Genomic DNA, 27,500 nt, shown 5'->3' with positions numbered 1-27,500 from the left:
TATAGGGATAAAAAAAAAAAATAAGCTTCTAATTTACACCACACCCACTTTGGGTGTAAATCCAAATACAGACATTTAAAATAAATAAATAAAACAGCTACAGGTAGAGATAGTAGAACAGCATTACACCCCTAATCTGCACGGACAGATTTTATAGAAAGTGTCAGTCTATATTCTTTCCTAATCAGTATTCGTGCACATTACGTTTCTTATTATATTCTTTCCTTATATTCTTTTCATCATGACACCCCTTCCCTCTGAGAGCAGTTTAAGGAATACAATTAACATTTATTAGCTAGAAGAGTCACTGATATTATTAGCTCCAAATTAGCTGTAGCTCTTGTTTTTATTTCCACGAAATTGCCTTAAGTATCCGTTTCACGTCCACTTTATTCGGAACACCTGAGTACCTGCACATCCATGCAGTTATCTGATCGGCCAATCATATGGCGGCACCACAATGCAAAAAAAATCATGTAGGTACAGTTCAAGAGCTTCAGTTCACATCAAATATCAGAATGGGGGAAAAGTGTGATCTCTGTGATCTGATGGGATTATCACACACGATAGTCTTTAGAGTTCACACAAAAAGGTGCAAAAAACACAAAACACTGGTGAGAGACAGTTCTGTCAGTGGAAACACCCACAGTTGATGACACGTTGATGTTTGATGTGAACATTCATTGAAGCTCTTGACCTGTATCTGCACGACTTTTTTATGCACTGAGCTGCTGCCACATGATAAGCTGATCGGTTAACTACTGCATAAATGAGCAGGTGTACAGGTGTTTCTATTAATGTGATCATTAATTTATCTACACAACATGCCAGCTCATCTTCGCATCTGGACACAGCTGGGCACAAACTGGAGTATCAGGTACCACTAACTTTAGATGCATAGAGAGATGAATAAAGCCCGCTGAGGGACAGTGAAATAAGAGCGCGAGAAAGAACGACAGACAGGCAGAGCGTGAGAGAGAGAGAGAGAGAGAGAGAGAGAGAGAGAACGAGAACAAGAGAAAGAAAGAGGTAATGGTGGCTTGCCACTTACTTTATGACCGTGGGTCCCGTCTGGGCGCCCCATTTTATTGAAGTGATTGCAGATAAAGAGGCTCTCTCTGCTTCAGCTACCTAGACAGATATTACCCCTCTCTCTCTCTCTCTCTTCTCACTCTCTCCTGTCTTTCTTCTCCCTCTGGATGGCTTTATTACAGCCTCCTCTCCTCTCCGCGCTCTCGCTATGTGTCTGACTCAGACGAATGCAATGGAATAGCTGTGAAATGGTCATCAGGGGCCACGTTGCTCTTCAAATTTAAATAAGGGCGTCGGTATTAAACGCTTGGGCGTCGCATCTAACGGCGAAAGAAAGATCCAGCTTAAAGCCACCGTCGCGCTGTAATGCTATCGGGGGCCGCGACGCAAAGATATGCGTGCTATTGAGACCCATCGAGGTACTTTTAGGCTTCGTTCACATTTAATGAGGCAGATATACAGCACAGAGTGGCTCGGTGAATGCGGTTCAGATTTCCATTAAGCGACTCTACAGTCCCGAATGCATAAAGAAGAAAAACATGAGAGCAAATTGTAAAGAGGTTACCTGGAGTTTCTGGTGGAGAAGGCAGCATCGCAGATCAGGAGGGCCAGCAGGCAACCTGAAAACAACACAAAGAGGGAGGGAAAAGAGAGGAATTAAACAGCAATACAAGCTGTTGATAAACTATTAATACAGAAAGACAATACATAATACTAACAATGGATCCATTTCCATATTTCCACCAACACATTCTATTTTCACTCTCATTTGCACACAATGATATGGCAGGACGGAGAGCCGGAGGGACGGTCATTGTTCCCCCATCCGCTTTATCAATGAGCAGGACAGATACAGCGCTCCCCTCAGTCTCTTCAGAGAATTAATCAATCATCCGGTCTGCCAAAAAAATTACAACACGAACCCGACACGGCCCGGACCAAAGGAATTCAACTCAACTTTCAAGACGAAGTCAAAAGTGAGGTCGTCTCGAGGAAGCCAATTCGAATACCATCTGTTCTTGTTAGCACTTTTTGTTGTTAGACTCGGTTTTTCTAGTTCTAGTCGAAAAACATACCACGTCCACATCACTTAGCGCTTTCTGAGACGTTCTTTCCGGATGGTCCTAATCTGCTTCAAATCAAGATGTAAATTTCCCCTCATTGATGTACATGACAGATGGTCCGCATGGGTCTAGGGAGCAATTAGCAACAAGCATCAGCACACAGGCGGAATGTGTGATATGACAAATCTGATGTCTAACCAAACGATCAAGTATGACAAATCTGTTCATGAACAAACAAACAAACAAATAAATAAATAAATGCATAAAACCCCAAACTGTAAACTCTTCTTTTAAAGCATCAGCACACAGCCAAAGATAATAACCGATAGAACAACTCCGAAGACTATTCGCATGAGCATGCTGCAAAATTCTTAATTCCAGCGCTCCATAATAAAAATGAATTAGCGGTTAATTTAATAGTTAAGTTTAGTTCATAGTTAAGAAGCATGCCGTGGTAAATGCTACATCCCTTCAGCTCATGCCACAGGTAGCAAAGTTATTTGAATCAATTAGTTTATCTATAATTGAACCTTTTTTTTTTTAATCACATTGATAAAATCTTCATCGTTTAATCTTCTTAAAAGTAAACAAATATTGCGTGTCGAGTCATCAAGTCTCCATCCTGCATCTGGTTCACATCGAAAGGTGCTAGAAGTCGATTCTAAAGAGCGTCAATACCTCGATCCCAGGTATTGAAAACTAATGCATTTACATTTACAGCATTTGGCAGACGCTCTTATGCAGAGTGACTCACAATTATCTCATTTATACAACTGAGCAGTTGAGGGTTAAGGGCCTTGTTCAAGGGCCCACCAGTGGCAGCTTGGCAATGCTGGGATTTGAACTCGCGACCTTCCAATCAGCAGTCCAATGTCTTAAAACAAATCAGGGCTTGAAATACAAGTAGGCCCCTTTCTCATAATACAAAATACTGTGCGCTTACGTTAGTTTGGGTGTCTGATTTGAAATAATATGTTCATGCCATGACAGTAGTTAGTGTCCTGTTGTTTAATTAAAAGTTTGTGGACACCTGAACATCACACCCATATATGTTCCTTCCCCAAACTGTTGGCACATAGTAGGAAGCACACATTTGTCTATAATGTCTTTATATGCTGTAGCTTTACAGTTTCCCTTCACTGGAACTAAGAGACCCAAACCTGTTCCAGCATGACAAAGCGAGCTCCATGAAGGCATGATTTGCCAAGGCTAGAGTGGAAGAAGTCAAGTGTCCTGCACAGAGCCCTGACTTCAACCCCACTGAACAACTTTGGGATAAACTGGAACACCGACTGCACCCCGGACCTCCTCACCCAACATCTGCACAAATTCCCACATCCACGCTACGAAACCTTGTGGAAAGCCTTCCCAGAAATGTGGAGGTTATTATAACAGTAAACAAGGAACCAAGTCTGGAATATGATCTTCAATAAACACATATGGGTGTGATGGACAGGTGTCTACATACTATTGGCCATACAGTGTATAAATAGACTATTAGCTTTGCATATTTTTGCACATTCGGAAATGGCTTCTAGTGGAACAAATAGTAAAATAAAACGCTAGCATCATTCCATCATTCAGACATGCAAATACATTAAATAACACAGAATACATTATATCCATATTAGAATAACACTGAAGGGTAATAATCTCAGATGACTGAATGTTTTGGTTGTTACTCAGAGTGCTCCAGCACCACGGCATTACCGCACTGTGAAACTTTTTCCAATATCTACAATTACATTTTCCTTTTTAAAAGACAAAGCAGGGTTCCTAAATTTTGGTCAAAAGACAAAATGCATACTGTATATTTATAATCAATATATTAAGCTTAATGATGTTTCACCTTTTGGAATGAAATCTCAGCAGACGTTGCTAAACGCCATGAATAAACAGGCAAAGCTTGGTCGATGATTTATGTAATTCGAGTAGTCTGCCAAATTCGACTAAAACTTGTAACTTGACTAGGAAAAAACAAAACAAAGAATTCCTACTCGTAAACTCGGGAAGGTCTCCTCAACGAGTTCAGCAAGTGACGCCAAATCAAAATGGCTGCTCTCAGCGTCCACGGTAAATAAAGTAGCACTTCTTTACGTTTAAATGTGTTAACCAACATATATGCATATTCGCTTGTTAAATCTATAACACCATCTATACATATAAGTAACAAAAAATAAATAATTTTTTAAAAAAAATTTTAAAAAGAGATCACATTCCGCCGACTGGACATTTGAGAAGTCGATCACATCACCATAGCAACAGTGAAAATTGATTCTGAAAAATACAGGCTGATACCAATAACTTGGTATTTTATTTCCTCACATTCCTCCTACTGAAGAAACATCTGATATATGCAAAGTGCAATTATTTTATATTCATGAAAAAAATAACTCTTGGTCTCTGTATTAAAATTTTTTTTAAAAAAAATCAGCTCAAATATTTTCATTCTCCCTTAATACCTCTTCTCTGTTACAAATTAACTTTAAAATGAATTACAAAATTCAGAAAAGCATTCAATAGCATCTTGTGCATATTTGCCCCGTTTTCCAACAGCGGCTACATGATGTTGAGATCCATCTTTTCACACTGAGGACAACTGAGGGACTCGTACACGACATTCACTGACACTCAAGAATTCAAGACATTATTATTTTGTTTAAAAGATCTTATTTTTCCCCCCATTTAGTACCGCCCTTCAGAAGCTACCCGAGACATTTACATGTTTCCCAGAAGACTAAATAATAACAATTAACAATCTACTTTAAAACTATCCACAGGCAGGAGAAGGTAATCTGATGTCTAATAAAGTTTGATCTGTTCATAAAATCTTCTATAAAAAAAACCCATCACATTACCTTGCCTGTGCACTCGGTCTCTAATATGACAGAAATGATGTCACACCATGTTAAGTGCGTCTCCGTAATGCGCTTGACTAGACATCACTTTACCCGTAGATGAGGTAATTGTTCTCCCAGCGATAGCGCATCTCCAGCACAAACTCCTGCCACAGGTGGGCCACAGCTCTCATGCCACCGTGGTAGAAATTCACCAAACACACACACAGCGCCAGCCTGTAGGTCAGACAGTCCCACGGAGCCGATTTCAGCACGCTAAACAGATTCTATCCAAGAGAAAAGAAACACAGGACCACATGCTGGTGTTGAAAATTAATGTGGAATATATATATATATATATAATTCCCCCCTCTCCCCCTTTACATGATTTTTTTTTTTTTTTTTAAACAGTAAGCACTCTGCATAGCAATTGGTGAAGTTCAACAAAGATAACTCGTTATCACGTGACGCAAAATGAATCAGATACGAGACACCACGATATAAAAATGTTATGTCTTGTACGTGCGCTGGCTTTATTTGTTACGTCTTGTATCGGCATGATGTTATGTCTGAACCTTGGGGCTTTATCATAACCTCAAAGCCCTAAGAATGATCAAAGACAAAAACGCCAGCACTGTTTACAAACATACACGAGCCTGTTTGCTGCACTCAGAGTTGACTACACTACACTAGGTTCCTGGTTTTATTAACAGATAACAATCTATAATATGTAACACTCCACAGTCAGTGAGCTCACTAATACCGCAGCGCATATTAAAACAAGAAGCCAGCATAAAAAAATAAATAAATAATAATAAAAAAGATACACTTCATTAATTCAATTGACCGCTTCACTTAATTTAACGCATATAGTGAAACCCAAATGCCCTCTGCCATTAACTGTTGTGGTTATATCATTAATCAAAATTTTATTCGGTCAATTCTTAAAGCAGAGATTGGCTTTAAAAATCCTATTAAATTCAAATCTATCTGAACATCCTGTTTACAGATCATTTGCTTCATTTAAGAGTAACACAACAGCACACTTCTAACACCCGGTGTTAATCGTTATCATCTCTACATTCAGGACACGCTGGTTCGATTTCTGTTAGTGAAGAATAATGAGATCTTATTTCAGGGGAGAAAAAAAAAAAATATTAAAGTAAAATTCGTCCTTGGAAATAAAATGACGCAACTTAACTGATGACTGAATCCGAATTCACAAATCCATTCGAGGTCTGATTGGTCCGAGGTTTGCAATGATGTAACGTTGAACGTAACTCTGCACTTACGTAGTCCTCCGTTTCTTTATCTTGATCGCTCTTTCCTCCCGGGTTCGACTGAGATGCTTTAGCTTCATTCGAGTCGGATTTGTCCAGCGCTGCATCTGGGAAGAGATACTAACAGAAACACCTGCGATCAGCAAGCACGTCTTTTACCTTCACGCATCTTCCAAATGAAATTTCCCCAATGAAAATCATTGTAATAACTGCTTTTTGGTGACATTTTCTAATCCTCTGCTCCGCATCTACGTTACAGGCACAGATGCAATTAGTTTCGCAAAACCAATCGACTGTTAATTGGTCCCAGACATAAAAAGACTCATTAGCAAAAACCTGCAATCATGACTCACCAGTTCAGTTGTAATCTTCACTGTGAGAACATACAAACAACCGTGCACTAATCACAGCGATGTTTTATTGAGTCACTGCTGAGGCTCTAAGCCAATAAGATCAAGGCAATGAGAGAACAAGAAAATATATATATATATATATATATATATATATATATATATATATATATATATATAATGTATAGATTAAAGGTTCCACGATGTAGAAACACATGACAAACTTAAACTTAAAATAATTAATAACAATACACGAAATGTTCATTACTTTTCTTTCAAGCAAAGAGAATGCAAAGGACTCATCTAGTCCTAATGACTTTTTTTTTTTTGCCAAGATTACAACAACTTTCCACTTTAAAGCCCGTTATCAATGATTACCTCAATCCAATCCAGTCCAATCCAATCCGTTCCAAAGCCGCTCTCGGCAAAAAAAATAGATAAAATCAGCCTAATCAAAATCAGAACCCTCCATGAATCATGCTGTAAAGGTAATTTCTTAAATGTCTTTATTCACCCTTACAGCACTGTTGGATTCTTTATTCCGATTGGTCAGAAGGTGTTGATTAAGGTGTTATAACGGAAGCTCAGATAGTGATGTCAGCTGCCAGTCAATCACAGGTTTATATTAATTGTGCTCGATCTAATACCTTAACGTTTCTATAGTAATATAATTCACACAGACTCGCATGGCAGATGCTCTACATAATCTAAGACTATTAAACAAAAACATAAGAAAACTTAAGACTGGTATTATCTTTAGAATTTTCTGTGAGAAAGGTTTATTTAGGATCTTTGGAAAGAGTCTCCAGTGTCAGTAGTTTCCATCCATCCATTTCCTGTACCGCTCATCCTACACAGTGTTGCGGGAAGCCTGGAGCCTATCCCAGGGGACTCGGGGCACAAGGCGGGTGAAACCCAGGACGGGGTTCCAACCTATCGCAGGGCACAATCGCATACACACGCTATGGACAATTTAGAGCCTAAAACGTATGTCTTTGGACTGGGGGAGGAACCAGAGTTTCATCCATGGTAAAACTTTTCTTGACTGAGGACTGGTGAAGGAACAACTGTTTATAGCTGATACAACACAAGTGAGTTTCACAGTTGTTCCACAACAATAACTTTAATCATCAACAGATACCTATACTTACATTTAATTAAAAAATATATATTACTCTTGGTAAAGCGCTGTGGTGTAACTCGAATAAACCACTTCAGGACATGCGATAAAAGAAAAATAACCAACTTCAGGGTGGTAACGGTAACTTCGCTTTCTGTCTGTCGTGTGTTATTTCGCTCATACCACAGCGATTTGCCAACAACTACAATGTTGAATTTACTAAACATGTATATTTAATGTTGCGGAACGTCTGAAAGACAAGGTGGTTCCTGTTCTCACTTACGCTATAGCTGCGATAAACAGTCGTTCCCTCACCAGCTTCGCTTTTTCCCCGCCCTCTCTCTCTCGACCACTTTCAGGGGTCTTATAACAACTTTTTAATGTCTTTATTCAACCTGTAATACCACAGCACTGCTGAATTCTTGATTATGGTTGGCCAGAAGGTGTTGGAGCTCTGACAGTAGTGACTGCTGCAAGTCAATCACAGGTTTACATTAATGGGCTCGCTAATATGTTATTCTCTCTCTCACACACACATAGCCTGTCATTACAAATGCATAAGTTCTACTGTCTTGAGACTTTCCTGCACTGGGAAACATTTCAAAGCACTGTAACTGTTAAAAGTGCTAACAGCCAAGACTCCTTCCACAATTACTTAAAGGGAAAAAAAAGAAAAAAGAAAAAAAAAAAAAAACACTTCACCACATCAACTATTAAGTTTTACTTTGTTAAACACTTTTTTTTTTTTTTTTAAATAGCGTGCATGTTCATTATTAGTCTTAGATAACATGGCGCATCTGCCGTACAAGTCCCCGTGTGAGAGCTGTTACTATAGAAACAATTATGTATTAGAACGAGCGCGTTAGTATAAACCGGTCGTTCATGTTACAGCTGGAACAACTTCCCATGCCATGCTCTTATATGAAATCATGCACACCTTTTGACCGATCAGATTCGAGAATTGTGCACGTTATGATGTTTTATTCCTTGAAAAGTTGACATCCTGAACAGCAAAATTCACAGTAATTCCGTACACAATGGTAGTTACTGGTTTATTTTGTTTATCCTCCCCTTGTTAATAAGGAAACTAGGTCAGGTTTAGTTGATTGATTGACAGTTTAGTTAGTTGGCGTTCCTGTAAATATTTATTTATTTACTTACTTTTTTTTTTTTTTTTTTTTTTACATTTATCGCTGTTTATTAAGGTCAGTCCTACATGCTGAAAATGTCACAAAAAATTTAAAAGCTTCATTTAGGTTTCATTACACACAGACTATAAAATCAGGGACTTATTTACAGCTGCCATTTCAGATTTCCAGCACATAAGACGAAACGATTTAGCTGAATGGCACTTTTAAGCTCAAAGATAATATCAGCGACTGCACGTTTCTGTCTGTTTGCGGAACTTCATACTCAGGATTTATTGCTCGTCGCTAACTTCACCGACGTGAGATGGAAATGGCAGTGGGAGGAAACATGCCCACGTTTAACCTGTGTGACTGAACACGTTCAGGGCTGGGCAGAGAAATGATGATGACTGAAGACACTTCGCAATACACTCGTATTCAGTAATGTACACCATTAGAATATATAAATAGTGACTATATTTAAAATACATCCTGAAACGACACATGGGGAGAAGGGGGGAAAAAAAACAGTGCTGTATCAGCATTGTATAATTTTACTATACGTTCAGCCAGGGAGAAACGTGAACGGAAATGCCAGCCCAAACTACTCAAAATGTTTAAACCAATTCTCCTTTTACTACACCATTAGGATTTCAGGTGGATCTAGTATAAGAAAAAGCGAAGAAACAATCAAACATGCGGAGTATACAGTCGGGTCCATAAATATTCGGACCAGTGACAATTTTCGTAATTCTGCCTCTGGACGCCACCACAATGGATTTGAAATGAAACACAAATCAGCTTTAATTCAAGGGGTTTAACAAATATATATAAATATATATATTGCATTAACCATTTAGGAATTACAGCCAATTTTTACAGAGTGAAAAACCCATCAATCATAAATACTAGGATTATTTTTAATAATTGGATGCAAATCCTTTGCAGTCAATGACTGCCTGAAATCTGGAATCCATTGACATAATCTAAATGTTGAGTTTCCTCCCTTGAGATGTTTTGCCAGGCCTTTACTGCAGCTGCCTTCAGTTCCTGCTCCTTTGCTGCCTTTCTGCTTTCGGTTTCGTCTTCAGAAAGTGAAAAGCACGCTCAGTTGGGTTGAGGTCATCGGACATTTAAGAACGTTTAATTGATTTGCCTTAAGAAGCTCTTGGGATTTGCGTCATTATCGATCTGTACTGTGAAGCTGCATCCCATCAGTTTTGCAGCATTTGACTGAATCTGAGCAGAAAGTCCAACTCTATACACTTCAGAATCCATCGTGCTACTTCTACCAGCAGTCAAATCATCAATAAACACCAGTGACCCAGTTCCACGGGCAGCCATACACGCCCATGCCATAACACTTCCTCCACATGTGGTATGCTTTGATTCATGAGCCCTTCCTTTCCTTCTCCATACACTCCCCATAATTCTGGTACAATTTAATCTTGCATCAGAACTGGTCAGGCTTTTTTTTTTTTTTTTAAAAGAGGATTTTTAGCGAAATCTAATCTGGCCTTTCTGTTCTTGAGTGTTACCAGTGGTCTGCATCTTGACATAAACCGTTGGATAAAGAGCCAGTTCAACAAATGTGGCTGGAAAAACAGCCTAAAGTCATTGAAAACCTTGCTAGCTAAGTGTGATTTCCTCACAAAGTAAATGTCAAGCTTTGATCAAGTTGCAAAAATAGGAAAACTGGTCGTGCTCTCTGGGTGAGAGGGACGGCGTTACTCTCTGATATGTAAATAATTCATAAACACATATCGATGGTGCTTTGTTTAATGAGTAGAGAGGTATTCAAAATATTCTCCTAAAAACGTAACCGTATTCTGAATACTGACTTTTGCTTAATGAATACTGCATATGCTTCAGTTTAGAATTCCCGAGTACATAACACCATAACGTGTCTTGTATTACAGCACAACATTGAACAGAGTCGTGTGTGCATGTGCGAGTGTCTCACCAGTAGGATAGAATTGAGCACGTCGTTACTGAGTGGAGACTGATCGTTGCGGCGGTGCCGGCGGATGTGCTTGCGGGCGCTGTGCACCATGTTCGAGACGGACAGTTTGGGGATCGGCACCGCTGTGGGCTCCGTCAGCTTAGACAGTGCTTGAGTGATGTCACTGTTTTCTGAGAAGTCCAAACCCATAAAAAATAAAAATCATTCCTGTATCCATACAACATTAAGTAGTTCTGCATATTCCTGTTTATTTCATTTAAAAAATATATATTGTAGTATGTTTTTTCTCATTTCGAACCCTACATTCACACTAGCGAGAAAAAAGTTACACGTGTTGCTTGTAGTTTTATCTCTCGTGGGTGTGGTCGTGCACTGTCTGGTGTAGTTTTAGCCCCGATGAGAAGCCGTACTAGCCAAAACGTATAGTCTACAGCCCACTGCATGATTTATTAACACCACTTCTGTTTAAAATGTATTCGAGTTCGATTTACATGTTATATTCTAGACTTAATTTGCTAACTGCTCTGCTGCTTCCTTACAAGCTTTATTTTTCTTCATAATGTCTTTACACACGTTTAATTGGAAGTCATATACAGTATGACAGGATAAGATGAAATCAGGGTTATGAGTTTTTTTTTCCTTAATTTTTGTGCCTCAAACAGTACTAATTGCATGTAGGTTGTGATGTAAAAAAAAAAAAAAAATGGGTGGAAAAAAGAGAAAAGAAACCAAAATGAATCTAAACATTGCCAAAACATTCATACAATCACACCAAACCATGTGGCAAAATGTGTTATGGTCTGGTGAGACTAAGGTAGAACTTTCTGGGCATAATTCGTCTAAAAGATCTAAATCACCCAAACACCACCAAACCCACAGTGAAGCATGGTGGTGGCAGCATCAGGCTATGGAGCTTGTTTCAGCTGGGACTTGGACTAGATGGAGGGAGTCATGAGTAGCTCCAAATACCAATCTATGTTGGCACAAAACCTGCAGGTCTCGCTTAGATAGCTGAAGATGAAGAAAAGGAAAGTCACCCTCCAGCACGACAACGACCCAAAGTACAGATCAAAGTCAACAAAGGAATGGGTTCAGAAGATGATGATCTACATTCTTGAATGGTCCAGTCACAGCCCAGCTCTAAATCCAATTGAAAATCTGTGGAATGAGCTGAAGAGGGATCCCTGTGCAATCTCTCAGATCTGGAGAATTTTTCCCAAGGAAGTGTGGAATAAAATGGCCAAATGATGATGTGCCAAGTTAGTAGAGTCTTGCCCAAAAAGACTGAGCGCTGTATTACAAGCAAAATGTGCTTTGACAAAGTATTAGTTAAGGGGTGCGCGTGATAAACAAATGTTTGTTTGTTTTCCACTTAGTTTCATCACTTTAAAGATGGAAAAAGATCTGACGCGTCTTATCTTGGGTTCATTTTTTACATCACAAAAACATGCAATTTTAACAGGGTTGTCTACACTACTTTTTTTTTTTTTTTTTTTTTTAAACATATATCCACTGTATTTACCTGTAATATCGTAATCGCTTCTTAGCTATATCTTTTCCTTCTTAATTATACCTGCAACTCAAAATGCGGCCTGAATGCAATGCCAGCTTGGAAGCGTACAAAACGATCATGCGTGTTGTTAATCATGATATTTTCGATTATCGGCACTAGAATCCACAGCGATCATAAGCTTTGTTGATTAACAGGAGATGAAAACGTTTAGCGCCGAGAAGCTCCAGAAACCGACCTTTGCCTTCCTCCTCGGCCGAACTCCTTCCCAGTATCTCATCCGTGGACTCCTTCCGGCTGCACAGCTTGAGGAACTCCGTGAGAAAATCGCCTGGGGTTCAAAAAGGTGTCAATCCAGGCTTTTGTCGTGAAACCTGTTCTATTCATCCATATCGGTCTTAAATCTATTCTTTCTTACATTCTGAGAGTTTCCTATTATTAATCCAAACATGCTCCAAAAGACAAACCAACTAAATAATTTGAGAAATAAACCCCACAAAAATGTTACGGTCAGCAATATCAAACCTTCCTACATTTGATATTAGAACTTACATACTTTCTCCTAAGACCAAGGAGTCGTGTCTACTGAAAGTACTTTTTAAAACACCTTTTCTGGGGCGTAATTTTGCACACTCAGCACTAAGTCCGGTGCATTTTTCCACAGGGAGCAATCAGACAGATGGATGGGACTCAAAGCTCCCTGCTACAATATCCACAGCATTATGGGTACTATTGTGAAGACAAGGGTACCAATTGGGAATCTAATAGGTGGTGACCCTCTACCAACAAAGGCTTTATTGCCATTTTTGTACAAGAGTCTCCATGTGCCTAAAGCGATCGGGAACAAGAGCCGACTGTAATCCCTTTCCGTTTTCTCCTTCACATTACATTATGAAATGTGATTAGAAACACTAACGGCAGCTAATCCGACATCACCTCTTCAGTCATTACCCGCATTTTACTCCTCACAGGCTGCACGTAACCTTCCCAGCTAACTCTGTGGCGTTATCAGAACGTGTTGCGGTGATTAAACGGGAGATTTACAACTAGACTTTTCTCAAAATCCTCTCATGTACAGCCCAGAAAAAGCTGGCAGGACGACGTGTGACATGCCCACTCATCCACACTCCCCCCCCCCCCACCCCACCTTTTATTTCCTCCCTGCTCTGATGTTTACTCAAATAAAACACTCTTTCTAATGAAACCGAATAATATTATAACAAATTATAAATTGTGCACCTTTGCTCCATTTCTAACGACCTAGTTTAAGAGTTACAAGTACAAGTGCGATATTCTTACCAAGCAAACATTGGGGATTGTCCGCTTTCCGCACCCTCACGGACCAGTGAGGAGCTTGGAGTGGGTCCAAATCGCTAAGTGAACAGAAAGAAGACACACGGCCTCGGCTCATAAGGACGTGTTAGAGAACAACAAAGCAACGCACGATTCATTACAAGAAACAGTAAGAAACTTTCAATTAAAAATAAACTGTTCGGATCCAAACTTGATAGCTAAACAGACTTGTTACATTCAATGACCAATCCCAATCATTTACAGGGTATTTTCAGTGGAAATGTTGCCACTTGAGATGGCACAATACCACAATTTCTTTTCCAATACTGATATTGATACTGAAACCTTGAGTATCAACCCATACTGAAATCAATCGAAGGTTTTCGTCAGAAACTGCTACGACTTCAAATGTTTTCTTTCTTTCTTTTTTTTTTTTTTTTTTTTAAATGAAGCACTTCACAGTTAAACTCTTTCACACAATATTCACATATTGTAAACATAAATATAATAAAGTATAAGGTTTAAATACAGTCTAGTCTCTAAAAAAAAAAAAAAAAGTCAATCCAATTTCAATCTTTGCCATTTGTTATCATAATGCGCTGCGATGCAAAATTGTAACCATGTGCATTGTGGAAATCAGCATTCGATTAATTATACTATCAACTATTAATAGAATAATAATCACTCTATTAAGTTTTTTCGTGGACGGCCAACACATATTATATTTCATATGGTTACACATTATAACGGTTTAAAAAAGGAGCTGTTCAGTAGCTTTCAAGCAGCACCAGATGCAGCCGAAAACGGGCATTTTAGCCGACTTTGACGCTCTAATTCCGCTCCAGAGGTTATGATGTTTCAGTGGATCATTTTCAAAGTCCCCACATCAAACAATCAAAATTTTGGGGAGAATTTACACATATATTTATTTACTTTTAATATTGTAAACAAAATGTACTACAGGTTCACCATATCTTAAATGTCTGCTTGTAGCAATTTTTGTTTTGCAACAATAAAAACAATTTTTTTTTTTTTTTTTTTTTTTTTTTTTTTTAAAAAGGAGTCTTTTCAGTTAATTTTTCTTCATTAAAATTTTGTTTCTAAATACTTTGCGAATCGAATTAGCTAGTATCGTGAATGAAAATCATCACGCAGTGTACTGTTACACTTGAGCCACCTTTATTTGGGGGGGGCTTATCGGATGCCTTATTAAATGCCTGTGAAACCTAAAACAATGCATTTACTATGTGAATACACTGACGTTAATTAAGACTGAAAATTTGTAAGCATTTTTAAGCTAAAAGACGTCAGAGTTCAGAGAGAACATTCCAGATTTGAGACATTTTTACCCTAATTTTACTATTTTGAAGATTCTAGAATGTTGAATCAAACATAGATATGAGCAAAAAAATTCTTCATCATGTAAATCATGGAACAGATGTTTTTCTACACCAAAATAATGTTTTACTATGTACTAACCATCCCTGGATATCTGTGCCAAATCTCAAGAGACGACGATCAACAAATCATTGTTGGTATCAAAGATACAGTGGTGCTTGAAAGTTTGTGTTGAAATTTTCTATATTTCTGCATAAATATGACCTAAAACATAATCACATTTTCACATTATTCCTAAAAGTAGATAAAGAGAACCCAATCAAACAAATAAGACAAAAATATTATACTTGGTCATCTATTTATTGAAGAAAATGATCCAAAATTACATTTCTGTGAGTAGCAAAAGTATGTGAAACTTTGCTTTGTATCTAGTTTGACCCCACTAACTGCAACTAAACATTTCCGGTAACTGATGATCAGTCCTGCACATTCCTCAGTACAGAACAGCTTCAGCTCGGGGATGTTGGTGGGTTTCCTCACATGACCTGGTTGTTTCAGGTTCTTCCACAACATTTCTACTGGTTTAAAAAGGTCAGGACTTTGATTCATTGTTCCATCAATGATGGCAAGCTGTCCTGGCCCAGATGCAGCAAAACAAGCCCAAACCATGATACTACCACCACCATGTTTCAGAGATTAAAAAAAACTTAAAAACTGTATTTTGGTCTCATCCGTCCACAAAACATTCTTTTTCCAGAAGCTTTCTGGCTTGTCCACATCATCTTTAGCAAACTGCAGAAGGCAGCAATGTTCTTTTTGGAGAGCAGTGGCTTTCTCCTTGCAACCCTGCCATGCATGCCATTATTGTTCAGTGTTCTGATGGTGGAGTCATGAACATTAACATTAGCCAGCATGAGAGAGGCCTTTAGTTGCTTAGAAGTTACCCCGGGTTCCTTTGTGACATCATGGCCTATTACACATCTTGCTCTTGGAGTGATCTTTGTTGGTCTCCACTCCTGGGGAAGATAACAATGATATTGAATTTCCTCCCGTTGTACACAATCTGTCTGACTGTGGATTGGTGGAGTCCAAACTCTTTACAGATGGATTTGTAACCTTTTCCAGCCTGATGAGCTTCAACAACTCTTTTTCTGAGGTCCTCAGAAATCTCCTTTGTTCCTGCCATGATATACTTCCACAAACATGTGGTGTGAAGATCAGACAATGATAAATCCATGTTCTTTAAATAAAACAGGACGTCAACTGAGAGTCATTGATTGAAAACACCTGACTCTAATTTCACCTTCAAATGAACTGCTAATCCTAGATGTTCACATATTTTTTGCCACTCACAGACACGTAATATTGGATAATTTTCCTCAATAAATAAATGACCAAGTATAATATTTTTGTCTCATTTGTTTGATTGGGTTCTCCTTATCTACTTTTAGGAATCTGATGATGTTTTAGATCATATTTATGCAGAAATACAGGAAATTCTAAAGGCTTCACAAACTTTCAAGCACCAGTGTATGTGTTATATTATGAGATATTGTGTTAATAACTTTTTTTCATATTTTCTATGATAATAAGATGCTGATTGAACAGCCCAAACAGTGATATTCATTAGGTTTTACACTCTAAAAGAGCTAATTTGCACATCTCTTGCCGATAATAAAGGAGCTGCATTAGTTCAGGGCAATATGCCAGAAGGTTCAAACCACAAAGGGCTGCCAAGAAAAAGTGAAAAATGGAGAAAAGTTATTCTCCAAGAGCGTTATGTTGTTGCAACAAAAGCTGAACATCTATTTTCATACAGCATTTATAGCATACCAATAAACGACACCAAAGATTGTACCCACATATAGTGTATACAAACAAGCCATAACGTAAAACAGAATATGCTTAACAATATGGTCCTCTCCGCAGCATATCGAATGTGTGAGCGTCACTTTTCCATGATATTGTCATAAGTGACGACTTATTCTATTAAATTTGTCACGAGAGAAAACAAACCTGTTTCTCACAAGTGTTTCGCTAAGAAGGGAAATTAGTAAGTAGCATTTCAATTACATTTAATCAAAAAGACAACATACAGCCTTATCTATCAAGCTGGATAGAAATGGATTTCTTCCACAGAAAGATTTAAGTAGAAAGATTTGATTTAATTTTTCCTAAATTTTTTGTTGTAAATCATGATATTTTCCATTTTCTTAAAATTTTATACAGTTAAGTCATCTGTACGTCCCAGCATTTCTTTGCATGTGCCCAAGACGTTTGCACAGTACTGTATGTACATGTCAAAGACAGACATCATTTTAAAACCTTTTTTTTTTTGGTCCGATGACAATTCCTTGATAGTGCTGGTTTTGTGTACAAAGATAAAATTGTCAGTTTTTATTTTTATTTTTTTTTTCCTATACAAGGTAATTGCATAGAAATATGGTGAATCGTTCCAGAAACACTGTAAGGCTAATTTCAAATATATAAATGAAAAATTACACTTTTCTGTTAAGGTATACCTAAAGTAAAGTTTAAAAAAAATTAGGTTGTTCGTGTTACTAAGCAGTAAGTAAGCGATTAAGCTAGTAGGTTTCCCCTTCCATGATATGTGCACAAACCCTATCTCCATTTTTCAATGCAAATAAGAGGTCAGATTTTCTCCCCAGGAAGGGTGGAAGCAGCAAAAGTGTCCTAATACCACAATACTGCTGACTTCTCAAATCTGAAAGTGTTGATTAATCGTCTACAACAGCAGCGCTGACATTAGAGAAGGCAAATGACTCATGATTCAATGAGTCAAATGATTCAAGCGACTCAATTTCATGATTCAAATGCACTCGTTCTAATATGTTATCAATTCTACACTAACATCTCATTCCCGTGTATGATGAACCATCTACATCGTTCAAATCAATTCAATTCAATATTATTTGTACAGCGCTTTTAACAATGGACATTGTCTCAAAGCAGCTTTACAGAAACATATAAATACGGGATACAGATTTTAAGTGTGTGAATTTATCCCTATCGAGCGAGCCGGTGGTGACGGTGGTGAGGAAAATCTCTCTAAGATGATATGAGGAAGAAACCTTGAGAGGAACCAGACTCAGAAGGGAACCCGTCCTCATCTGGGTAACAACGTATCGTGTGAAAGTAAAGGAAAGTTCATTATGGTTTTTATAAGCAGTCTGTTTATTGAACTAGTCCACTGTTCACTAAAGGAGATCATCATCTGAGCCTAACAATAATAATAATACATTTTTAAATATTTTACAAAGATGCGCACAGAATTATTGGTGAAGTTTTCTGTTAGATTTTCTGTTGTTTATGTAGCCTTTAAAGAAGGAGTCTCCAGTGTCAATGCTTTCATTATGATCTCCACAGTGCCAAAGACTTCAGGACAATGGAATTTGCACCTTTTCAATTTCTCTATAACATGAAAAGCTGCATTTTTTTGGTTTATTTAAAACTCATTAACCGACAGAGAGAGAGAGAGAGAGAGAGAGAGAGAGAGAAGGTGACGAGAGAAGAGCTGTTTATATCAGTTATAAAGCAATAGATCACAGACTTTTCATAAGATTACATGTAAACCTTAAATAAAAGGATGAAAAGCACAAAAGTGTCACTCTAATCAATGAAACGTTGAAAATCGCTGTCGTGGAAGAGGAATAAAACGCTCGAGGTCAGCTACGTTAAGTCGGCTTTGCGTGTAGCTGTATCACATAACCCCGTCGTGGATTATTTTCCTACAACTGTGCACACTCCATCGCATTTTATTCTTTACATAAACAATTAGAAATAGAGATGCACCGACATTAAATTTCACAGCCGATACGATGACCGATTATTCAGAGTGATATCGGCCGATACAGATCGTTCTGCCTTTTATGCCTTCTTTTAAATTAATAATCATCAACTCCACAATTCTGAAAGAAATGCAAATAAAAACTTTATTCTCTCCATTTCAACAAGTTGTTTCACAGTAACTGAAACACATTACTCGAATCAACATGAACACATGAACTAAATTCCGAAGATTAAAGTAAGGTTTCTTAACTTATTGAATGTTATGAATTCATATTAACGTTGAATTCTAAAAAATGTTAGCATTGCAGAGATGACGGAGATTACAAACTGCCGTTTTGTCGTCATTCCACACAAGAGACATCATCTTTACACACAGCACGAAATCAGTGTGTTTTCCCGCCCTCTTTTGATTGACGGGATATAATCGGCCCTGATCACCGGATGTTTTTAAACTAATCGGCCGATAGCGTGAAAAATTGCCTTTATCGTCCGATACATCGGTGCATCTCTAATTAGAAGCATATGCTTTTCATGATTATTAATAATGTTTTCTGTTGATTTCTGCCATTAAAGAAAAAAAATGACGTTAAATACTAAATAGGGATATCAATAACATGCTCGTGTATGAGCTGAATAGCTAGAAAGGTTCATTTAGGGCGGCTGTGGCTCAGGTGGTGAGTGGGTTGTCCACTAATCGTAGGGTTGGTGGTTGGATTCCCGGCCCACGTGACTCCACATGCCGAAGACACTGAACCCCAAGTTGCTCCCGATGGCAAGCTAGCGCCTTGCATGGCAGCTTTTGGTGTGCGCGTGTGAATGGGTGAATGAGAAAGTGTAAAGCGCTTTGTAGAACCTCTCAAGTTAAAAAAGCACTACATAAGTGCAGACCATTTATATATATATTTATTAAGTAAAGAATGAGAAAAATAAGTGAATAAAAAAAAAGAAGAAAAAAAAAAAAAAAAGCAGGGGTACTTATTATTAGAGAAGAAATTCCGACATATTTTCAGACCTTAAATTTTAGCAGCTGTGTATCATATGCTCTCAAGTGTACCAGGGGACATTTATCATACAGTGATCACACGCTCCATGAGAAATAACGCAACGCGACCCAGAGCCACGTTTGCTTACAAACCCCTGAACGACCAGCAGCTTGCTCTGGCATAACAAACGCTCTGAAACATAATCGTCCTTCAAAAGGGATTGGAGGTCATCAAACTAATAATGCATAATAACCATACTCGGCGTATTGGTTGCTAGGTTTGAAAAGCCTGAATGGCCCGGCGGCTTATTCATTATTCCTGGTTCATTAACAGCATACTATTAAACGCTTCAAAACAACGGTGGGGGGGGTGGGGATAAAAATCACGAGGTCATCTAGAGCAGCCGACAGCTTTCGGGGGAAGGCCGGTCGACGCCGCATCAGCCTCGTACGAGCCGAAATCGTTCGGCTGCCTGGGAGAGGCCGGAGAGCATTTTTCATGGAGAACGGCGCCACTATTTGCTTGAGCACCCTTCATTATTCTCTCGCTCCTTATCTGCAGGTGAGAGTATTTGTTCTTCTACTTCAGGGGGGAAAGAAAAAAAGAAAAAAAAAAAAAAAAAAAAGCCCTCTTCAGAAGTGAGAGCCTCCATCACAGGCAGGCGCTGCTGAATTGCTGACAGGAGGAGGAAGAGCGCAAAAACGACATTAACGCCATGCAACGGCTCTCTCAGCAGCGCTATACTAAAAAAAAAAAAAAAAAAAAGCGTAAAAATCATTCAGCGCCAATTAATTGCAGGTCAGGCGGCATCCGGTGCTGGTGTCGAGCTACAAGGCTCGAACCCAGCACGTGCACACACACTCTCTTTCTCCCCTCTTTCCACTCCCTCTAACACTGTGCTGGAGCTGCGAAAAATTATTATGGGTAACAGGTTCTTCGAGAGGTGACAAAATAAATTAATTTGGCACAGACATCATCGGGGTGTTTTGAATTTTCGCACCTGCTGCATATTCATGCATCGTCCCCCCCCCCCCATACACACATGCACACACACACCCCTGATTACCTCATTCCTCACACTTCTTTTTTTTTTTTTTTGCTTTCAACTTCATACTGCCACTTTGTGTTTTATAAGCAGCTGAACACATATCTAGTACTCACGAATATACGTCATTGTCCACGACTATGCCTTCAGTCAGTTGGGGCCAGGTTGTCGCGAGGTGCAGCTCGCTAGCGGGGGGGGTAAAAAAAAAAAAACATACATGAATAAATAAAATACAACAAAATCAGTACATTTATTTAGAATTCATTTCATTTATGATTCGAGCAGGATCGAATATTTGTGTCAAAATATCCGCGGGCGTCTTCAAGAGAGATCGTTAACGCCGTTTTCCGTTCACATCATTTCGCCGTGGTTTAATCAAAGCCTGTGATATTTTGAAATAGGGATATGTTGTGCGATGTTGTGCCAAAAAACCTTATTGGATCCTCGCAAGCGCCGAACGGAAGTTTGCCAAACTCGACGCCTCCGACTTCTCCGGCGAGCAGGGCGTCGAAGTCTGCAATGAAACGGAATATATGACTTATTGGTGTAATTTTAGAATTTTTATTCCTGCGCTTTTATCCAGCCGAAATAATAATACGGCGCACGCATCCCTCGCACTTCTCCCACATTAATCCATTAAGATATAATTGGAAGAATATCATTAGGCTGAATAAATATCTCAAGTGCACCTTAATACAGAGGTAAACATTCATGCCTTGATGAATCCACTGAGTAAACATCATCTTAAGGCGTTTCTATTCGGTGCTGCGGGAGAGATATGACTCCATGGCAACAATGAAAAGGCTTTGGGGTGTAATAAAAATACAGCTTCTATGGCTTTAATGCAGTGAGTAAAATGTGCTGGTTAGTAGTGTAGGAGTGCAGCCTACAGCTGAGGTTCAGGTTTAGGGCTCTGGAAAATTGTGACCTCAAAAAAAAAAAAAAAAAAAAAATTGCATTTTTAAAGATGGAGGGATTCAGAAGTATTATTTCTGACTAATCGAATGTTTAAATGGAAATGTCCAGTTTAACGTCAAATTGGACGTCTTCTGCTAAAGGCTGCTAGTGCTGGCATTACTGTTCAGCCATCTTGTGCTAATCGACACAAAATATTTTAGCAGAATCTTATACTTCGCAGTAACACCATTTCAAATAAACATTCTCTTTTGTCCCTTAGCAGAAGCTTGGAACCAATAATAAGATCATACCGTGCTCAGATCAACATTGTGTTAACAAGCAGGGCCATGTTGAGGCATTGCTCGCCATCGTCGATAAACCCCGATTGCGTAATACAAAAATCTGACTTTTGAAGCTTTTATAGCTATAATAACCGGTTAGCTTTACATGAACCCGTAATTATACTACAGCGCCATTGAACTCTCGAATCTGATTGGGCAGAAGGTGAATCATTTTCACTCGAACGGTGGTGCCAGCTGCAAGACAAATCACAGGATTAGATTAACCCATACATTCCAACGGGTTATAGTTTCCATAGTAACAGCTAATTCATGAGGAATCGGAGTACGGTGGATGCTCTACATCATATAAAACATATAATCAATCATTGACTTATTATTTAACAAAGAAAAAAACAACAACACATCATTGCTGATAAGATGAAGTTTCTCTACAGAGAAAACGTCTCTTATTTATATTTCATGGAAGGAGTCTCCAGTGTCAGCACGTTACTTTCTACAGTGAGGGAAAAAAGTATTTGATCCCCTGCTGATTTTGTACGTTTGCCCACTGACAAAGAAATGATGGTAGGTTTATTTGAACAGTGAGAGACAGAATAACAACAAAAAAAATCCAGAAAGACGCATGTCAAAAATGTTATAAATTGATTTGCATTTTAAAGAGGGAAATAAGTATTTGACCCCTCTGCAAAACATGACTTAGTACTTGGTGGCAAAACCCTTGTTGGCAATCACAGAGGTCAGACGTTTCTTGTAGTTGGCCACCAGGTTTGCACACATCTCAGGAGGGATTTTGTCCCACTCCTCTTTGCAGATCTTCTCCAAGTCATTAAGGTTTCGAGGCTGACGTTTGGCAACTCGAACCTTCAGCTCCCTCCACAGATTTTCTATGGGATTAAGGTCTGGAGACTGGCTAGGCCACTCCAGGACCTTAATGTGCTTCTTCTTGAGCCACTCCTTTGTTGCCTTGGCCGTGTGTTTTGGGTCATTGTCATGCTGGAATACCCATCCACGACCCATTTTCAATGCCCTGGCTGAGGGAAGGTGGTTCTCACCCAAGATTTGACGGTACATGGCCCCGTCCATCGTCCCTTTGATGCGGTGGAGTTGTCCTGTCCCCTTAGCAGAAAAACACCCCCAAAGCATAATGTTTCCACCTCCATGTTTGACGGTGGGGATGGTGTTCTTGGGGTCATAGGCAGCATTCCTCCTCCTCCAAACACGGCGAGTTGAGTTGATGCCAAAGAGCTCCATTTTGGTCTCATCTGACCACAACACTTTCACCCAGTTGTCCTCTGAATCATTCAGATGTTCATTGGCAAACTTCAGACGGGCATGTATATGTGCTTTCTTGAGCAGGGGGACCTTGCGGGCGCTGCAGGATTTCAGTCCTTCACGGTGTAGTGTGTTACCAATTGTTTTCTTGGTGACTATGGTCCCAGCTGCCTTGAGATCATTGACAAGATCCTCCCGTGTAGTTCTGGGCTGATTCCTCACTGTTCTCATGATCATTGCAACTCCACAAGGTGAGATCTTGCATGGAGCCCCAGGCCGAGGGAGATTGACAGTTCTTTTGTGTTTCTTCCATTCGCGAATAATCGCACCAACTGTTGTCACCTTCTCACCAAGCTGCTTGGCAATGGTCTTGTAGCCCATTCCAGACTTGTGTAGGTCTACAATCTTGTCTCTGACATCCTTGGAGAGCTCTTTGGTCTTGGCCATGGTGGAGAGTTTGGAATCTGATCGATTGATTGCTTCTGTGGACAGGTGTCTTTTATACAGGTAACAAGCTGAGATTAGGAGCACTCCCTTTAAGAGTGTGCTCATAATCTCAGCTCGTTACCTGTATAAAAGACACCTGGGAGCCAGAAATCTTTCTGATTGAGAGGGGGTCAAATACTTATTTTCCCATTAAAATGCAAATCAATTTATAACATTTTTGACATGCGGTTTTCTGGATTTTCTTGTTGTTATTCTGTCTCTCACTGTTCAAATAAACCTACCATTAAAATTATAGACTTATCATTTCTTTGTCAGTGGGTAAATGTACAAAATCAGCAGGGGATCAAATACTTCTTTCCCTCACTATGTTTTCTGGGTAACATGGCATGATGCATGTTTTTTACCTTAATACCCTCAAAAGAGAGAGAGACAGAAAGATATTCTGCTGAGATCTGAACGGTCATTTCTAGCTGCTATAACATAAGATGATAACAGGAAATTGTTTTCCAGACGTTGCACAATTCTAACTAGAATTTAACTATAAACAGATAAAAAGAATGATGGGTTGTGTTTTCATTGATGAAACATACACAGTTGCTGTAAACTTCTGAATTTGTTCTGCTGCTACCATTATGAGTTACATCATCAATAAAGATTACTGAGCCTGTTGCAGAAGCAGCCATGCAAGCCTAAGCCATGACACTACCTCCACCGTGCTTCACTGATGAGCTCGTACGTTTTGGATCATGAGCGGATGCTTTCTTTCTCCACACTTTGGTAGAGGTTAATCTTGGTTAAAGAACGTTTGAGGCTCATCTCTGCATTTCTTTGCTAATTTCAATCGGACTTCCCGATTCTTACTGCCGGTGAGTGGTTAGCATGTTGTGTTAGGGCCTTAATATTTGTTGGTTTGGGGTTTTTCTTCACAGCTCTAACAATGTTTCTGTCATCAGCTGTAGTTGTAGTTGGCCGACCCATCCGGTGTCTGTTACTCAGTACACCAGTGGTTTCTTTCTTTTTAAAGACATTCCAAATTGCTGCATTAGCTATGCCCAATGGCGCTGATCGATTTTCCCTCTTTTCACAGCTTCAAAATGGCTAGCTTTTCTCCCAGACACCTCTCTGATCGTCATGTTGGCTTACCCTTTATGACAACAAAAGCAGTCTTCACAGGTGAAACTGAAGGCTCAAACCAAGAGTAGATGTTCAGAGCTATTTATTGTTTAAACAATCACTCGAACAGGACACACCTGGATAACAATAAACACCTGTTCCAATATTTTTGCTCACCTACAAATTGGGTGGTCTGATAGCACATTTTGTATCTTCTATCTTATTTAACACATCTACACATACAGGAGCATCTATAAAAAAATAAATAAATAAAATAAAAAACAGAATATCATGGAAAAAGTACTTTTTTCCCCATAATTTAATTCTAAAAGTGGAACTTTCATGTATTCTATATTCATTACACAAAGTTAAATATTTCAAGACTTTTTTTTTGTTTGTTTTAATCTCGATGATTACGGCTTACAGCTCATGGAAAACAAAAACCCAGTATTTCAAAATATCCTAACAAAGAATTTATAATGCAGAAATGTCGACCTGAGAAGAGCTCTAATCAGATAATTAATTCAAAATACCTGCAAAGGTTTCCTTTAATCTCTCAGTCTGGTTCAGTACACAACCACAATCATGGGGAAGATGAAAGTAAAAGTTGCATTTCATTTGGAAATCAAGGTCCCAGAGTCTGGAGGAAGAGTGGAGAGGCACAGAATCCAAGTTACTTGAAGTCCAGTGTGAAGCTTCCACAGTCAGTGATGATTTGGGTTGCCATGTCATCTGCTGGTATCGGTCCACTGTGTTTTCTCAAGTCGAGAGTCAATGCAGCGTCTACCAGGACATTTTAGAGCACTTCATGCTTCCATCTGCTGACAAGCTTTATGGAGATGCTGATTTCCTTTTCCAGCAGGACTTTACACCTGCCCACAGCGCCAAAACTACTAATAACTGGTTTACTGACCGTGGTATTACTGTTCTTGATTGGCCAGCCAACTCGCCTGACCTGAACCCCATAGAGAATCTATGAGTGACACCAGAACCAACAATTCAGATTTACAGCTGAAGGCCGCTATCAAAGCAACCTGGGCTTCCAGAACACCTCAGCAGTGCCACAGGCTGATTGTCTCCATGCCACGCCGCATTGATACGGTAATTAGTGGAAAAAGGAGCCCCGATCAACTATTGAGTGCGTAAATTAACATACTTTTCAGAAGGTGGAATATTTTGAGATACTGGATTGTTGCTTTCCATGAGCTGTAAGCCATATTCATCAAGGTTAAAAAAAAACACAAAAAAACCTCCACATCTTGAAATATTTCACTTTATGTGTAATGAATCTAGAAGATATGAAAGTTCCACTTTTGGAATTAAATTACACGATCATCCACGATATTCAAATTTTTCGAGATGCACCTGTATATACCAGGAAATAAAAGCTGAAATCCTAAACATTCATCTCATATCCATCTTTTGACCTCTCATCCAAATGTCTTCAGTCTACAGCAAAATTGGCCTTGCCGTTCTAATAGTGTTGGAGGGAACTGTACATGTTGGCATATCCCTGTGGTACAAGAGGAATAAAACACTTCAAGACATGCTTTTATAGTGTAAATGCTCATCTTTGTGGTTATAAAAGCTGTAATCACACCACCCTGTTGTTGATCGTTTTCCTGTAAGCACTCCCTGGACTGTGTTATTCCTTACTTAACTGACAACAGTGTTAGAATTGTATTGTGAGACTTTCTGTATTAAATTCAGCCGGTACGAGGCCATTAATTGCAGCTAGAGGCGTTTATAATACTAGATAACATCAGTCAGCATATAATGTGTTTGTAAAGTGGATAATGTGAGAAATTATCCTGATACCAACAGTGATCAGAAGCATAAAGTTGACTTTTTATTGCCTACCATATAACAGTGGAACTGCAATAGATAAAGGGGTTTCAGTTCCACTTAGTGAGCTCCTCTGATGGTTTATAAGGGCTAGATTTATATCTACAACTGTTGCCATCTACAGCACTGGCATAAAAACTACCGCAGTGCTAAGTAACCTGAAGGGACAACACAATGCCTGTAGAATAACCGAAGTGTGAGCAGTCAGAAGCATCAGCACCAAACTGTGATGAAGAAAGGGGCAAAAGGGTGTCCAAGGAGGTGGGGGAGCGGGGGGTGGGAGTCACCCCCCACACATCAAATACCGAACCGATTACATGCACATTTATTCATTAATTCATGCGCTGAATAATTATTCATTATCACTTGAAAGCAACTTTCAAGTGAGACAGAATCGAAACGAAGGAGGCGATAACTAAGGGTCTTGCTGATGGGTCCAGCAGTGGCTTGTTGCTGTGTCAGGCCTTAATCTGCCAACCTTATGGCTTTTGATAAAGCAATGAATCTTACCCGCTGATTTAGCACTGCAAAACAGATAAAGGCCTCTGATAGCATTTTGACTCCACTGACGATCTCTGGTGCTGAGCATATTGCCATATTTACAGCTAGACATGCTGCCATGTGCGACAGATAATGCTGGGGGAGGAAAAAATGACCTCACTCCTTTCAGAAATATAGACGATTATATGAAATGGAGAGAGATGGTGCAGGAAACAAGAGCAAGACAAGTAGTAGTAAAGCTTATTTATTTAGGAAGGGAAGGCAAAGCAAGGAAAAAGGGAAAGGAAAGGAAAAGGGGAAAAGGAAATGGAAACAAAAGGAAATGGGAAGAAAATGAAAACAGGAAGGTAATATGATGGGAAGGAAAGGAA

General features: G+C 39.1%; 1 protein-coding gene across 2 annotated transcripts in view; it reads right to left on the bottom strand.

The window, feature by feature from the left end:
- rab3gap1 (RAB3 GTPase activating protein subunit 1) overlaps positions 1-27,500 on the bottom strand; it is a 110,793-nt gene that overhangs the window by 58,384 nt on the left and 24,909 nt on the right. For both annotated transcript variants that reach the window (XM_053626485.1, XM_053626484.1), the window contains exons 9-16: positions 21,185-21,266; positions 20,869-20,937; positions 13,583-13,656; positions 12,522-12,614; positions 10,774-10,943; positions 6,226-6,333; positions 5,048-5,220; positions 1,598-1,652 (exon numbers count right to left, since the gene is read on the bottom strand). In XM_053626485.1, coding sequence (XP_053482460.1) covers positions 1,598-1,652; positions 5,048-5,220; positions 6,226-6,333; positions 10,774-10,943; positions 12,522-12,614; positions 13,583-13,656; positions 20,869-20,937; positions 21,185-21,266 — 824 coding nt within the window. The remainder of the gene's footprint in view (positions 1-1,597; positions 1,653-5,047; positions 5,221-6,225; positions 6,334-10,773; positions 10,944-12,521; positions 12,615-13,582; positions 13,657-20,868; positions 20,938-21,184; positions 21,267-27,500) is intronic.

Source organism: Ictalurus furcatus, chromosome 6, assembly GCF_023375685.1.
Source record: "Ictalurus furcatus strain D&B chromosome 6, Billie_1.0, whole genome shotgun sequence".
Lineage (NCBI taxonomy): Eukaryota > Metazoa > Chordata > Actinopteri > Siluriformes > Ictaluridae > Ictalurus > Ictalurus furcatus.
The sequence above is the reverse complement of the archived record's forward strand: the minus strand, read 5'-3'. Positions and strand labels throughout refer to the sequence as shown.